Source organism: Centroberyx gerrardi, chromosome 5 (genome assembly GCF_048128805.1).
Source record: "Centroberyx gerrardi isolate f3 chromosome 5, fCenGer3.hap1.cur.20231027, whole genome shotgun sequence".
NCBI classification, from domain to species: Eukaryota; Metazoa; Chordata; class Actinopteri; order Beryciformes; family Berycidae; genus Centroberyx; species Centroberyx gerrardi.
This window is the reverse complement of record NC_136001.1, coordinates 35,639,418-35,656,066: the sequence shown is the minus strand read 5'-3', so window position 1 is coordinate 35,656,066 and position 16,649 is coordinate 35,639,418. Positions and strand designations below refer to the sequence as shown.

Sequence of the window (16,649 nt, the reverse complement as noted above, 5' to 3'; positions counted from 1 at the left end):
TATAATGAACTGGACTAATAAAGTTTAAGTTTTAATCTATGGACGTTAGGCAACAGCCACACACACACACACACACACACGCACACACACGCTTATCTAATATGGACTCATTGTATTGTGAACAGTATGGAGAAATAGCTGCTTCTTGCTGTAGTTTACCAGCTCTGCTGCAGTCTGTCGGGCTGCTGTTAAGTACAGGTGTTAAGTTTATATGAATTAAACATATGAAAAAATGGATTATGAGAGTGTGCAAAATAAGAGAGCATAATAACAGCGCATACTGTGACACAAAAGGAATGAAAAATTGACCTCTGTCTCCATGATGGAGGAACATGTAGAACTGTGTGTTAGTTAATAAAGTGTAAATCTGTAGAACTGTGTGTTAGTTAATAAAGTGTAAATCTGTAGAACTGTGTGTTAGTTAATAAAGTGTAAATCTGTACAAGCAGCTAGAAGCAGAGAGCAGCTGAGTCAGCTTGTTGTGGTGTGGCTGTAGATCCATTCAGTAACGTTCTCAGTAAAAGTGAATAGTGTGATAAGGTGGATTTGGTTACTGTGACACAGTAAACTGTCTTGTCTTTAGCCCTAGTCTCTACTCCAAAACACTCTGAGTTGTAGCTTGAGAAGAGTCAGCTCAGTTAACCTGAACAAACTGTTAGCTAGCTAACTAGCCGGCAAACACACCGATGTTAATGTGAACACGCTAACGCTAGCTGCTACTAGATACGTTAGCTAGTGTGCTAATCAGATGTGTTAACAACAAGACAGTGATGTTAGCTGACCAGATGCTATGGTTAGCTAGCTAACAAGCTGACATTATCTAAACACTAAATCAATCAGATGGATCAGTGATGAAATGATCAGTTCAGTCAGAAACAGACAGAAATTAACCGTCTGTTCAATTCTGTTGAGACGACAGAAACACAGTCAGCTGTTCAGAGCTGAGGACCTCCAATATGGCCGCCAGAGGGGGGATTATATCACCTGAAAACTGTCTACTGATGATTTCACCGTTTGCCGGCCTGATCTGCATCAAAATACTGACTCTTTTTGCATAATACACACACACACACACACTTATCTATTGCTCACACACACAGGATTCATGGGATCAGATTGACTTTCCCCCATGTTGAACAGGACCAGAGCCCTTTGTCCAGAGCACATGGAGCTTGAGCGGTTTGGGACAGAGGAGGAGGACGAGGAGGAAGATGCAGCTACTCAGTACATGATAGAACAGAGTCTGCTGGAGAGCAACAAACAGAGGAAAACCGAACGAGACGCCAGAACAGGAGACAGCAGGTCGGTCCGGCAGGTTGAAAACATATTTTCAATATTTTCAAAAACATTATTTTTTTGTGCTTGGTCTGTTTTGGTTTAATATCTCTTGTTTTCCCCTGTATTTGTCTCCTGCCGTTTCTCTGTAAAGCACTTTGTGATGAACATGTCAGTTAAAAGTGCTTCATCTTTAAATTGACTTGATGAAAAATATGGTTTTGTCTTCACCATTTTCTGCCCCTACTGGAGTTCACCAAGAGGAAGGCAAAATAATAAAAATAACTACAAGACACTGGCTAGAGGGTTGTTCAGCTTTGGCGGTTTGCGCTCTACTGAGTGCCTTCTAGTTACTACTATTCTTCTTCTTATAGTAACTTTATAGGCCTATCACAAAGAGAAAAATATATAGAAAAATATAGAGAAAATAGAAAATCACAGTCCTTGTTGTCCCCCACGATGAAATCAGAGGAGGGAGTGTGGATCGGCCCGCTCCGTCTGTCCATCACACGCAATATCTCAGACGCCACTGGTAATAATGCATCTCAATGCTCGTGGCATTTTAAAACCTGCACTGATTGGCCTAATGGGGGCGCTACAACGTTTGTTTACTTGTTGGATTTTGCCAAAACTTGACGCATCTCACCGCTACGTTCTCACATTTTCAAAATGACACTGATCAGGCTACAGAAGGCACTACTGATCTGATTTGGACTACAGTTACAGCTCAAACCAAGGTGACATGTCTGATACTGATCGGCCCAGACGGGGATCATCATTTGTAGGGGACGACATGTTTACCGTTGCCTTGTTTTTCTTCTTGTCTTGTAAACATTTGTAATATTACATACAGATATTCGCCAGCCAAGATTTCAAAACCACAAATGATTCAATCCTCAAAAACAGTAGTATTTTGTAAGCAAAGGGTCTTCAGAAAATTCCCAACAATAATAGTAACCAGTAATGTGCTTTACTCTCGTGCAAAGAGCAGGATTCACTATTTTCAAATGGTGGATATCTCATGTTGGAGTGAAATGTTTCCCATCGTCCGGCCATTATGTGATAGCTTCAGTGAGCGTTCAGCATCTGTTCTGCAGAGAAAATGTATTATTATTATTAATAATTATATATTATTAATTATGTATTATTATTATTACTATTATTATACATACATCACATTACATTACACTATGCTTTTGTTTTGTATTTTGGAAAAAACACTTCTTCTGTGCCTCACGCTCTCTTGTATTTCCACACCTCTTCCCCTCCCTCCCTTCCTTTTCTACTCCCTACATCCTCATCTTACCGCTGTAATTTGGCGTATATCCGGTTGGAACAGGATGTTGGGGCGGGACATAAGGGGGGGAATCACTCAAAACTGGCCGACGATGTAAACCAATGGGATATCAGTATCCGTTAGGGTTTCCTTTATTTGATGGGAGGGGTGAAGGGGTAGGATTGTTAAAAAATCTGTGATGGTTTTATTGGTTGGAAGTTTTATCTTAAGTTTCACGTTTCAAGTAATTACTAAAAAATTACTAAAAAATACACAGTTTTCCAGGAAGTAAAGAAATGCGGTTTTGATATAAAAATACAAGAAAATGAAAATGTTTTACATTTTTGGGGATTTATTGTTAAATAGGTGTCTATTATGACATGGAAAATTATCTATAACAAAGTAAAAGTCATTGTGACTTTAACATGCTTTCTTCCAAAACTCTATCACTATTCCTACCTCCTTCCCTTCGTTTTCTTTTTCTTTCTTTCTTTCTTTCTTTCTTTCTTTCTTTCTTTCTTCCTCCTCCCACCATCCTTCTCCCTCTGTATTTAAACTCAGCTCTGTCATCCTGACGGTGGACCAGTGGTGAGGGTCGCTTGTCTTTTTATGCATCTACTGTAATTGTTATGACATTTTCCTCCATGTTGTTACCGTTTACATTCTCTTATCCGGCGCTGATACGCCTTTGCTTGTCACCTTGATGTTCTTTTGTTATCGATTGCATCTCTTCTTTTTATGCGTCATCATTATGTTTTAACACTGTGTTTTTTCACATATGGTTACATTTTTTATCATTGTGCAAATAATCAGTGAGGGTTTAGTTTAAAAGGAGGGTTTAAAATGGTGAGAGTTTAGTTTGGTATATTTAACCATGTCAGTGTCTCTCTTTCCTTACAGCCTTGGCCAGAACACTGCAGACAGCAGCAAGATCTTCACTGCTATAAGACAAGGTGAGGCGGGAGAATAGTGGGGTGAAGGTCAAGGTGAATGTTAGTGTAGTGGTTTAGTATTTAGAAAAAGTTTTAGTCATTTTCAACCTCGGGTGGCCGGTCATATTAAGAGCTTTTTTTCATTCAGCATCTCTATACTAATGCATCTGCTGATGCTCCGACCTGGACACGCCTTCACAGATGTTCCTGGGATCCTTGGGTGTTTTGGGTCTTTCAGCATCAGACACCCTCTCCCAGGTGACCCAGCTGAGGTTGATCGGGCCTCGGTTTGTGTCCCGCTGCTCCCCATGGTTCTCCTCTCAAAAGCCGTCTTGAGGCTCTGTGCCACCTCAGTGATGTTGTGGATGGCTCTTCTCCTCCGCTTCCCACAATGCCTAGCATGCTGAAGGCTGCACAGAGGGATCAGGCTGCATCCTGAGTTTTCTTTTGAGTTTTTCTTTCTTTTGAGTTTCCTCTCAAAGGCTTCCCAAGGGACACAGGAAAACTTGCTTGGTGGTTTCCAACACAAGGACTATATGTGGTCTTAGGGTGATTACTGCGGTGTGTTAGGGAAATTTGAACTGTTTCTAGTTCAAGTTCAAGTTTATTTATTTCTATAGCCCTGTCATGAGCCTGTCTCAACGAACTTTGCAGAGAATAAGCCAAACTAGATCTAACTGATCAACAATCAATCATAGAACAGAATGATGTAAAACGAAGAAGCAGAACAAAGCACAAGCCACACAATAACAAATTTTAGCAAGAAATAGCAAGCCTACCTGTCCCACATAGCCTAACCTACCCAGCACCACCAACCTTAGAACCTAGAAGCATACAAGGCTGGATTAGGAATAAAAATGGAAGAAATCTAGGCCCCTAGCTGCCTCATCCCCACCGCTGTTGACCTTATGACCGTCCGGCTGGGGTCTTCATCCTACCTGCTCTCAGGCAGGTTTGTCTCCAGGAGAGTTTGTAGCTTGCTTTGGGTCTGCACAGAGGATAGAGATTGGGTTGCCAATCCTTTCCGCCCCAGTGGCCATTTTTTCGAGCTGTCTTCTGTCTCTCCAGTTGTTACCACGCTGTCTGTCTGTCCGTCTGTTTGTGTGTCCAGGTAATGAGAAGGTCCTGAGGGAGCTGTGTGAAAGACAACAGAAAGACAGGTTTTTAGAGACAGACAGCAGAGGTTGGATTCCTCTCCACGAAGCTGCAGTCCAGAGCAACCAAACCATCCTGGAGCTCACGTACAAAGGTTTGTACCAGCTTCAAAATGACGTAAACCACATTAAACAGGTCTGTACCACCTTTACAATGAGGTAAACCACATTAAACAGGTCTGTACCACCTTTACAATGAGGTAAACCACATTAACTAAGTCTGGACCAGTTTTACAATGAGGTAAACCACATTAAACAGGTCTGTACCACCTTTACAATGAGGTAAACCACATTAACTAAGTCTGGACCAGTTTTACAATGAGGTAAACCACATTAAACAGGTCTGTACCACCTTTACAATGAGGTAAACCACATGAACTAAGTCTGGACCAGTTTTACAATGAGGTAAACCACATTAAACAGGTCTGTACCACCTTTACAATGAGGTAAACCACATTAACTAAGTCTGGACCAGTTTTACAATGAGGTAAACCACATTAAACAGGTCTGTACCACCTTTACAATGAGGTAAACCACATGAACTAAGTCTGGACCAGTTTTACAATGAGGTAAACCTCATTAAACAGGTCTGTACCAGCTTTACAACAAGGCAACAGTAAACGTCTCGTCCCCCACAAATGATGAAGTCCGTCTGGGCCAATCCTTAACATATCCGTAACATAATATATTTTGTACTTGTCCCACTACACCTCTACATCATTTGTGGGGGATGACATGTTTACTGTTTACATGTTTTGTTATGTTGGGTTGTTGTGATTGGCTCCACACAATTCACATTATTTAGCTGGACCTGCCTTTACCTTGCCTATATAAGCCAACCTTGCGCTTATGTTTTTAATGCTCTGATGAAGGCATTTCTGGTTGGTGGCATCTTGTCATTTTATCCTCAATTCTAGGTAAGTAGTCATATTGGATTTGATGTTTGTTGGCTCGTCGCCCCTGCATACAGGAGCACACTGCTCTGCCTCAACAAACTTGACTTAAAAATTACACCAAATCAGAGCAAACTAAACTAAACTAAACTAAACTAGAAGGAACTTGGAGAGTGCAAACCTCCGCCAACACTGAACAACTGGCTGTTACACCTAAACACATCATTTTATTTCCTATCACTTCGATTTTAAGTTAAATTGATTTCTTGACCCTGCAAACCCCCTCATTGGATTTGGAATAAAGTCTCAATCTCCATTAATTTCACAGTTTCATATTTTCATACCACCAAAATTGTTCCTTGGTTCAAGGCCTATCTGCCCGCGAAAACCAAACCTCCTTGGGTGAAGTAGCTAAACTAACCTAACCTAACCTAACCTAACCTAACCTAACCTAACCTAACCTAACCTAACCTAACCTAACCTAACCTAAACTAAACTAAACTAAACTAAACTAAACTCCTCCAGTCTCAGGTAAAGGCTCTGTTGAGTGTCGTACTCTTGGCGGTAGGACTCCTCTGTTCCTGGCAGTGGGACAGGGTCTGATAGAAAACGCCTCCTTCCTCCTGCAACATGGAGCCCGGCCTGACAGCCAGGACCAAGACCAGGACTCACCACTGGTTGTAGGTAGGCTGACCGACCTTCTCCTCCAAACTTAAGTTTGACAGAAAATATGTTGAAGATATGTTGGAGCAAAATGAGAGGTTTTCCCGTTGTTTGCCTATTTTCCATTATATGCTATTGTTATTTTTATTCTTACATAACACAGGAGGAGGGGTTATTCAAAAGTGTAAACCAATGGGAAATCTGTTGGGGAGAGAAAGGCAGTTTTATTTGATAGGAGGGGCGGGACTGTTCAAAAATCTGCTTTGTTTTATTGGTTGTAGTTTTTATTTACATCTATTGGTTCAGCATGAGGTCACCATTAAAGATGCACCGCTTTCCAGGAAGTAAAAATAATGTGATTTTGATATGAAAATACAAGAAAATAAAAAGTCATTTTTCATTTCATTGTGACTTTAACTGAGGATTTTGGAAGTGATTTGGAAGACTCCACTCAACCTATACTTCTGGTAATAATAGCGTTGATCCCTGGTAATGATGGCATGAAGACATTCATTTTGATTGGTGCTTTTAGTTGAGATGTCACTTTGGATGATGCTTTTATTTTATTACATTACATTTTGGTTGAGGCTTTTGTTATAGTTGTTTTGGTTGGTGTTTTTTTTTTTTTTTTTGAGTATATGTTATTTTGGTTGGGGCTTTTATTTTGAAGACAAGACTATTAGGTACTGTAGGATGACCAACTGTCTAACTGCCTGACTGTCTAACTGTCTAACTGTCTAACTGACTGTCTATCTGTTGAAGTGACTGTCTAACTGTCTAACTGTCAAAGTAACTGTCTACCTGTCTGTTTTCCTGTCTGTCTACCTGTCTGTTTGCCTGTCTGTCTACCTGTCTGTTTTCCTGTCTGTCTACCTGTCTGTCTACCTGTCGGTTTGCCTGTCTGTCTGCCTGTCTGTCTGCCTGTCTGTCTACCTGTCTGTTTTCCTGTCTGTCTACCTGTCTGTCTACCTGTCTGTTTGCCTGTCTGTCTACCTGTCTGTCTACCTGTCTGTTTTCCTGTCTGTCTACCTGTCTGTTTTCCTGTCTGTCTTCTTGTCTGTCTACCTGTCTGTTTTCCTGTCTGTCTACCTGTCTGTCTACCTGTCTGTTTTCCTGTCTGTCTACCTGTCTGTTTTCCTGTCTGTCTACCTGTCTGTCTACCTGTCTGTTTGCCTGTCTGTCTGCCTGTCTGTCTGCCTGTCTGTCTGCCTGTCTGTCTGCCTGTCTGTCTACCTGTCTGTCTACCTGTCTGTTTTCCTGTCTGTCTTCTTGTCTGTCTACCTGTCTGTTTTCCTGTCTGTCTACCTGTCTGTCTACCTGTCTGTCTACCTGTCTGTTTTCCTGTCTGTCTACCTGTCTGTCTGCCTGTCTGTCTGCCTGTCTGTTTTCCTGTCTGTCTACCTGTCTGTCTGCCTGTCTGTTTTCCTGTCTGTCTACCTGTCTGTTTTCCTGTCTGTCTACCTGTCTGTCTACCTGTCGGTTTGCCTGTCTGTCTGCCTGTCTGTCTGCCTGTCTGTCTACCTGTCTGTCTACCTGTCTGACTGTCTGTCTGCCTGTCTGTCTGCCTGTCTGTCTACCTGTTTGCCTGTCTGTCTGCCTGTCTGTTTGCCTGTCTGTCTGCCTGTCTGTCTGCCTGTCTGTCTGCCTGTCTGTCTACCTGTTTGCCTGTCTGTCTGCCTGTCTGTCTGACTGACTCCTCCCCTCTGCAGCCATCCGTTCAGACCGCAGTGACCTGGTGAAGCTGCTGCTGTCCCGGGGCTCCACGGTGAACCAGCGGGGCCTCAACGGGCGCCGGCCCCTGCACGAGGCGTCGCGGCTGGGCAGGACGGCGCTGGCGGCCCTGCTGCTGGAGGCCGGGGCCGCGCCGGACCCGCGCAGCCACTACGGCCTCACGCCGCTGGCGCTGGCCGCACAGGGAGGACACCTGCAGGTGGTGGAGACGCTGCTGAGGAGACGTGAGAGAGAGAGAGATTTACAAAAACCAGCAAATTCCACATTCATTTAAAAAGCAGTAACCCACTCTCCTGCTGTCGTAAAGCCCTTCAATGCCAGGAGGCGAGCAATGAGAAGAGTCTCAAGCAGCCACAGTATCGTTACGCACCGCTTTATATTGTGATCCATAACAGCCTATTGATTGATCACACACGAACAGGTCTAATTTATGATACGATATGTGTGTTATTCTTATTCCCACATTACTGTACGCAGGGCCGGCTCTAAACTGCTGGAGGCCCGAGACAAAACTTTCAAATTTTGAGACAAATCCTACCCACCATCAAGCAATAAAGACTGAGTAAAACATTGCGTGAGGCATTTGCCTATTCAGCCTATAGGGAGCGCCGGCTATGGCATGACATGGTGACAATATGTAAACCTATTTACTTGCGGTAGAATCACACTTGTAGAAAAAAAGGATGTTAACGCTTACATCTATAAATGTTATAAAAACTATTGAGAATGAAACGATTAAAGATCCAAATAAATGTCGGTTTCTTCTTTGCCACATTGTTATATCACACTCAGCTGACTGCATTATAGCATTAGCATGTTATAGCTTATTATAGTGAGTTATAGAGTGGTGTAGCATGTTATAGGGTGTTATTAGCACGTTGTTAGCATTTTGTGGGCTTTATGGAGTTATAACGTGTTGTTAGCGTGTTGTTAGAATGTGGTGTGTGTGCTGTAGCGTGTTGTTAGCGTGTTGTGTGTTCTGCAGGGGTGGACGTGCTGTCCCAGGCGCACGACGAGGCGTCCATCTTGTACGAGGCGTGTTCGTCCGGAGATCCAGCCGTGATCGACCTGCTGCTGCAACACGGAGCCGACGCCAACGTCGCCAAACACACGGGACACCTGCCGATCCACCGCGCCGCGCACCACGGACACCCGCAGTACACATACACACACACACACACTCACACACACTCACACACACTCACACACGCTCACACACTTACACACACACAATAAATATAGACATTTGTAATCACAAACAATAAATCAAATCTGCCATAAGGGAAATCAGACATTAGTCTGTGTGTGTGTGTGTGTGTGTGTGTGTGTGTGTGTTTCTCATTAGGAATTAGTTACTTTTACATTAATGAGTAAGATTTACAATTAGAGTTCAGGTTAGTTGATGTTAAGATCAGGGCAATACAGAGATTGGGATTACATACAGTATAAAGTGATGGAATGTGTGTGTGTGTGTGTGTGTGTGTGTGTGTGTGTGTGTGTGTCCTTCAGGGCTCTGGAGCTGCTGATTCCAGTAACATCTCAGGAGGCGGTGGACGACAGTGGGATGAGTCCTCTACACTCTGCTGCTGCAGGAGGACACACACACTGCATACAGGTCTGTGTGTGTGTGTGTGTGTGTGTGTGTGTGTGTGTGTGTGTAAATGTTAAACACTGTTAGACCCCTTTTTTCCAGTTATCTTTAATGGTTTGGTCGATATGTTTTCCCAGTGAGCTACGTTAACTTCCGCTGCATCCTCCGTACAGATTCCTCATTCCTTCTTCAAAGCAAGCAGAGCGGTCGCAAACTTTCTCTTGTCCATTTTTGTTTTCAACAGCGTTATCCCCTTTTTTACTCTAGGTTAGCTAGCTAACACCAATTAGACCGTTGCATGGCAACCAGACTGATGTAATGCTCCTTGTGTGCTTTGAACTCTTGCTCTCTGTTACATCCTGATCTCATTACATTTTGTGAAATGAGCACAACAAGTTTTAAAATGCAAATACGTGCCTCGTGCGCAAAAAGTTAGAGAAATACTTGTTCCCAGCATGCAATGGTTATGTGAAGGAGGCATGACTGTAAACAGGAAGTAATCTGACATTGAAATGGCTCGTGGTCAGGGTGGATGGGCGTATGTATGAGTCAAGTTTGAATTTTTAGCTAAAGTTTTTCTTATTTAACCGACCAAAGCCTTTCCCAAACCTTAATCAAGTTGTTTTAACTGCCTAAATTTAACCGTTAGCCAACCTTTAGCTGAAAATGTCGTGTCCAATTCATGTTTTTGTCACAGAATCCAGTTCATGGTGGAGGAATGTAATTTTCACATCATTTGTGTCCACAGCACAATCTGCATTTCAGACTTGGTGCTCATTTCACGAACATTTTGTGAGATCATGTTGCTCTGTTACCACCTGAGCTTTGTGTTTGAGCAGGAGGACACACTCTCACGGCCAACGCCCTTCTTCCCATCAGGCCTTGCTGGATGCGGGTTATGACCCCAACTACATGCTCCACCCCTGCGTTCGCCGTAACTATGACGATGAGAGGAAGTCTGTGCTGTTCTTTGCCGTGTCCAATAACGACGTGCCATCAGTCAAACTGCTGCTGGAGGCCGGAGCCGTGGCCAACCAAGACCCGATCAAATGTCTGCAGGTAGGGGTGTGTGTGTGTGTGTGTGTGTGTGTGTGTGTGTGTGTGTGTGTGTGTGTTGCATTTGAGACTGCTACCCTGATTGAAACCAGGTTCTGGGTGAAGGTTCCCTAAAGGACAAGGGGTAGGGTGCACCCTCTCCTGGAAATGATACCCAACCCTCCACCAGGTTTTCTCTGCCGTCGGTTCCCGTCCTGCACCAGCTCCACGATGGCATGTTGGCCCAAGTGAATAAAAGAGGAATGTTGTTTCAATGCTAACAAAAAATGAAATTCACTGAATTAAAGCTGTGACAGTTTTTTTGTTCCAGAAGGGGATCAGATGTCTTTAACAGCAGTGACAATAGTGAAGAGGGTGAGGAAGGTTCAAACATCAGATGCACAACGTACAGCCAGCTAGCAGCAGTGAGACACCTTGTTCCCATAAATGAGGCAGAGTGCGTAGACATGGGAAGTTGGACAGAGATGTTAAAAAAAGAATAATTACCGTATTTCCTCTAATAGTGGCCTGTAGTCAATTAAATCCGATAATGGCCGGGGCCGTCGTCGACACGAACAAATAAAGGCCGGCCTCAAATACAGGCCGGGGGAAAAAACAAAGGAAACAAGACTAGGTCAAAACCAGTATAAGGCTGGACCGTGTCCGTCTCCTCTCTCCGCCGCTGCCTCTCCGCCGCTGCCTCGGCCCGCATTGATCCTCCCGATCCGAGCCCCGGACCCCTGCCGAAACCTCGGCCGGATCACCGGGAACACATCGGCGCCCGGGTTCAGTTAGCTTCAGTTAGCTTCAGTTAGCTTCAGTTAGCTTCAGCTTACATGCAAACAACGGTGGACACCGGTAAACTCCTGGTGCCTGTTTGTAACTGTAGTTTGTAACTGTAGTTTGTAACTGTAGTTTGTAACTGTAGTTTGTAGTAACGTACAAGTGCCACAAGACGGCTCGGCCGGCGGAAGTCTCTGGAGCGTGCCGTCGTCGATTACCGTAATTATCGTAATGCATCGCGGTAACAAAAAAACGTCTACCTAACGTACCCCAACAGAAGCAGATCAGAAAACAAGGAGGCTTCGTACTAAAATATGAGCAAATATACTTATCAAACAGAGGGAATTAGAAATAAAGGCCTGTCTCTAATATAAGCCTGCTTCCAATAAAGGCCTGGTACCCTCTGCAGCTGAGGTAAATAAAGGCCTGGGCCAATATTAGAGGAAATACGGTAGATGATTTTCTTCAGCTCACCATACAGCACCAGCAGGCTGATGGCCAGGTGACCACAGCAGAGTGAAGTGAAGCAGGCAGCATGCTGACTCGTGTCACACAGCTTCTCTGAGGACAACAGGCTGGATGGAAACCTCTTCAGCATCAGAAGACTTCAGGCTTCCGAGCAAGTTTTCAACGGACTGAGAGCTTCAGCTTCAGTCCGCTGACTGTGCTCTTGCAGCTCGACACCCAGAGGACCTTCAGTCCTTCCTGCCGGCGGCCGACAGCAGAGTCAGGAAGTCCGTTAACGCCACCGACGCTGTCAGGGAAACCTCCGCCGCCAGGACTCTTCATCGGTTATTTTCGACTCCCAGGTCCGGAAACTGAATATTAGCAGCAGTTTAATGCGTCGTAGCTGAGGACATTTCTCACATTTTCAGAGAGTGCAAACTGAAGACACGGTTGATGGGATTTTATGCTATTTTGCAGTTTCCAAGAAGAATAAAGTCTGATTACGAGCAGATAGCGCCAGCAAACAAGTAGTAGTAGTGAAGGCTGCTGGAGTCCTGTAGTGCTGGCTGATGTAACTCAGCTGCATCACAGCTTCAGTTAGCTCTCGATAAATCATAGTAGATAAGGCTAGTTAAAGAAACCGTTTTCCATGATTCACGAGAGTGCCTGTCCTTTGTACAACTGAAGAACGTTGGACTGCATCATTAAAATGACCGAAGAAGAGTCCTGAGTATGGAGCTGCCCTGACAGTGGAGGTCTGCAGCCAGATCCCTTTGGGGGCAGCCAGTCTTTGTTGTGTTTCCTACTCTTTTTGTTTACTGGTACTACTGCCTTCTTCTGAATGACTTGGAGGAGTAAAGGAAACGAAAACAGTAATTTTAAGTTTAAACTGATATTGTAAATTGTATTGTGGCCGACCAACAAGCCATGTTTGCTGCTGCATTGACACACCTCCGTCTTTTTTACCATCAGGTCGGAGATATCGGAGCCTTCAGAAAGTTTCCTACTCAGAATTACCACTCACAGGTTGACGTAAACATTTTTTTTCCGGAAGCTAGTAATTACAGTAACTCCCACATGATGTGAACGTGGCATAAGGCTTCCACCAGTTATGGGCAGAATGCTCCTCTCCTTCCATTTCCTGTCTGCTGCTCTTTTCATGCCTGTCTGTTGTTACAACAAAAACAAAGCCACTTTAGCAAGCTAGCCACAGCCAGCTGGTGTTAGCGTTAGCACATGGTTTAATTCTGGCAGCAGCAGTTTTGCTTCTGTGACAGCAGGTTAACGTTCTGTGTTTTGGTCCCAACAGATCCAGTGAGCTTCTCTACAGCCAAAGTGTAGTTGGGCTTTAATTATCACATGTTGAGTTTATCAATAAAACTCACATAGAGGACAAACATCTGTACCTTTCTTTCAGTTATTTGACGGTGGCTTGTCCGCTCACCTCTCACTTAACGCATGTTCCTCCAACAATACAGTTCCCCCCCAGCATGATTTTGAAAGGGCATGGTCACACCCCCTTGGCCTAAGCCCCGCCCCAGATGAGTGTGATTGGTTTAAGAGATTCAAACAACCCAGAGATTCAAACAACCCCTGCTCTGGCACAGAGAAAAAGAGGAAAAAAGAGAAAGATCTGGCCAAGCGAGACCCAACAGTCCCAAAAAGTGGAGAGAGAGAAGCTGTTAAGTCTCCTTCAGCAGAAGTCACAGGTGTGTCCTCCCCAGGCCAGGAAGTCTTCTCTGTGACCACGCCCGGACTGTTGACCCTGTCGCTGATCTAGTGACCCTGTCTTACCTGTAGGTGGCGCTGCGTTTGGGCAACTATGAGTTGATCAACCTGTTATTGAGGTTTGGAGCCAATGTCAACTACTACTGCAGAATAAACACAACACACTTCCCCTCCGCCCTGCAGTACGCCCTCAAAGACGAGGTAAACTGTAACTTATTAGTAGTAGTAGCAGTAGTACTACTAGTACTAGTAGTAGTAGTAGTAGAAGTAGCAGCAGCAGTAGTAGTAGTAGTAGTATCTAGTAGAAGTAGTAGTAATAGTAGTAGTATACAGAGGGTTTGTTAACAAAGCACTAAAAATCATTTTTTTTAGAAAAAAGTGACAGCAGCTCCAAGCCTTAAAGTCGAGATGAAACGGCATTTGGAGAGTATCTAACTTCCGTATCGTGACATATTTCCGAGTGAAACAGGAAAGACAGGCGGGACGTAACGTTGGGAGGAATTTGATTTGAACGTTGAAAAGTGGGCGTGTCATAACACCCGAAGACACGCCGAAGTACCGTGCTGCTGCTAGCTAGCTAACTAATGAATCTTAGCCTCTTAGCTCTGTGCGCTAAAAGTTGAAGATTGATTGATGGGTGGATGTCGTGATATTATTGGTTGAAATTAGTTACGGGCATGCTTACGTAAGCACACGGCATATTTTGTTTTACAGGAAGAAAACATGATTGAATTTTGATATAAGAATACAATGAAATTGATTTTTGGTATTTTTTTTGGCATATATTGTTAAATAGGTGCACAGTATGACCGGGGATGTGATCTAAAAGGGTTAAAAAGGCATTTTTCATTTCATCTCGTCTTTAACCAGCCAGTGAGTAACAGTGTTTTGTAAGCTCGGTGTCACTGTGTTGTGGAGGGAAACTGATCTTATATTTAAGCTGGCATGTTGTGTGTGCTAGGTGCTGCTGAGGATGCTGTGTAAATATGGTTACGACGTGGAACGCTGCTTTGACTGTCCCTACGGCAACGGCTCCCACGTCCCTGACGACTACGAGGGATGGAGCAACACTGTGATCAAAGACACTATGGTGACGAATCAGGAAGTTAGCTAGACTGTTAGGGAAACGTGACGGTGATATGAGTTAGTTCATTCATTAGTTAGCTAGCCAATCAGGTGGTTCGTTTGTTAGTTACCTTGTCAGTTAATTAGATAGATGGGAAAATTTAGTATGATAATGTATGACATTGTAATGAATGACTCGGTTAGTTAGTTAATCAGTTTGATGGGAAAATATAATATGGCATTGTATCTGCCTGTCTGTCTGCCTGTCTGTCTCTCTCTGTCTGTCTGCCTGTCTCTCTCTGTCTGTCTGCCTGTCTCTCTCTGTGTGTCTGTCTGTCTCTCTCTCTCTCTCTGTCTGTCTGCCTGTCTGTCTGTCTGCCTGTCTCTCTCTCTGTCTCTCTGCCTGTCTGTCTGCCTGTCTCTCTCTCTGTCTCTCTGCCTGTCTCTCTGCCTGTCTCTCTCTCTGTCTCTCTGCCTGTCTCTCTCTCTGTCTCTCTGCCTGTCTGTCTCTCTGTCTGTCTCTCTGTCTGCCTGTCTGTCTGTCTGCCTGTCTATCGCTCTCTCTGCCTGTCTGTCTGCCTGTCTCTCTCTCTGTCTCTCTGCCTGTCTATCTGCCTGTCTCTCTCTCTGTCTCTCTGCCTGTCTCTCTCTCTGTCTCTCTGCCTGTCTGTCTCTCTGTCTGTCTGCCTGTCTGTCTGTCAGTTCTGTGAGGTCATCACAGTCTACTGGCTGAAGGAGCTCTCTGGTCATGTGGTCCGGGTCCTGCTGGACTACGTGGATCATGTGACCTTCTGCTCCAAGCTGAAGGCGGCTCTGATGGAGCAGCAGCAGTGGGCCGACATCTGCAGGCTGCAAGGTCAACACACACACATACACACACACACACACACACACACACTCGATTATTGATTACTGATGTGTGTTGAGACTGGAGCAGGGACAGAGAAACACCACAGACGACAGAAGAGTCATGAACCTTCACAGGAAACCTTTCTGTTTCCTTTCTTTCTGGATCTCATCCTCCCTCCCTTCATTCCGTCCTTCCCTTCCTCTCTTTCTTCCCTCCATGCCTTTCTTCCTCCTTTCCTTGTTCCCTACTCTCCTCCCTGCCTTCCTCCCCCTCCTTCCTTTCTTCCCTCCCTCTCTCCTCCCCTCTTCATTCCCTCCCCTCCCTCCCTTTCTTCCTTCCTTCCCTCTCTCCTTCCTTCCTTCCTTACTCCCTCCCTCCTACCTCTCTCCTTTCCTTCCTTTCCTCCCTCCCTTCCTCCCTCCCTCCCATCCTTCCTTTCTTCCTTCCCTCTCTCCTTCCTTCCTCTCCCTCCTGTAGAAAACGTCTCCAGTCTGCAGCATCTCTGTCGTCTGCAGATTCGTCGTTGTCTCGGCCGTCTTCGTCTCCGCGCGCCCGTCTTCATGAGCTTCCTGCCGTTGCCGGGGCGACTGAAGGACTACATCCTGTACCGGGAGTACGACCTGTACGGCGGGCAGAGCGGGGGGAGCGGCACCCCGGGGTGACGCAGGGCCGCGCACTGGGTGTCATGATGTATCACTTCTGAATGAGATATAAAAATCCAACATTAGGGCTGGGGGCTCACACTTTACAGTCCCAATGAAATGAAAAATGACTTTGTCACCTTGTTAGCTAATTTTCCATGTCATAATATTCACCTATTTAAGAAAAAATGCCTCAAGTAGAAATGCTGTGTGGAACAGAGAGGGTCGATGGCTGGAAAATTAAAACTGGTTGCAAATTCTTCATGAAGAAATATTGTTCTCTACTATTCAGCCGCTCCTGTAACCAAAAGGTCACAGGTTTAATCCCAGCCAGTGTGTCCTGCCAGCGCGTCTTTCAGCAAGGCACCGAGCCCCGACCGGCTCTGCTGTCAGGTGCCCTGTGGCAGCTAGCAGAAAAACAAAGTACATTATTCTTATTAGCCAGAAAAAAAAAGTTTAGAGGTGAGTAAAAGCATCTAGGTAAGCAGCGTTTATGTAAAATTATTGACACTGAAATTTTTGTACAAGTTGGTACGTTGTACATTTGTGTAATTTGTTACGGTGCCTTTTCACCTTGCTTGGAGT

General features: G+C 44.7%; 1 protein-coding gene across 1 annotated transcript; it reads left to right on the top strand.

Annotated features, from left to right (window-relative positions):
- The first annotated feature begins 1,165 nt into the window (after window positions 1–1,165).
- asb14a (ankyrin repeat and SOCS box containing 14a) lies at window positions 1,166–16,085 on the top strand. The gene is made up of 12 exons (XM_071899473.2): window positions 1,166–1,315; window positions 3,462–3,504; window positions 4,595–4,732; window positions 6,056–6,214; window positions 7,903–8,148; window positions 8,910–9,081; window positions 9,434–9,539; window positions 10,395–10,574; window positions 13,581–13,709; window positions 14,470–14,598; window positions 15,276–15,429; window positions 15,901–16,085. The coding sequence occupies exons 1-12, from the start codon at window positions 1,166–1,168 to the stop codon at window positions 16,083–16,085; spliced, it is 1,791 nt and encodes a 596-aa protein (XP_071755574.2).
- The last annotated feature ends 564 nt before the right edge of the window (window positions 16,086–16,649 follow it).

Excerpts from the sequence above, each read along its gene's own strand:
- asb14a (XM_071899473.2), top strand. The coding sequence starts at position 1,166 with ATGGAGCTTGAGCGGTTTGGGACAGAGGAGGAGGACGAGGAGGAAGAT. Across the intron at positions 9,082-9,433 it reads GCGCACCACGGACACCCGCA|GGCTCTGGAGCTGCTGATTC; the intron begins GTACACATACAC and ends TGTGTCCTTCAG. Across the intron at positions 13,710-14,469 it reads AGTACGCCCTCAAAGACGAG|GTGCTGCTGAGGATGCTGTG; the intron begins GTAAACTGTAAC and ends TGTGTGTGCTAG.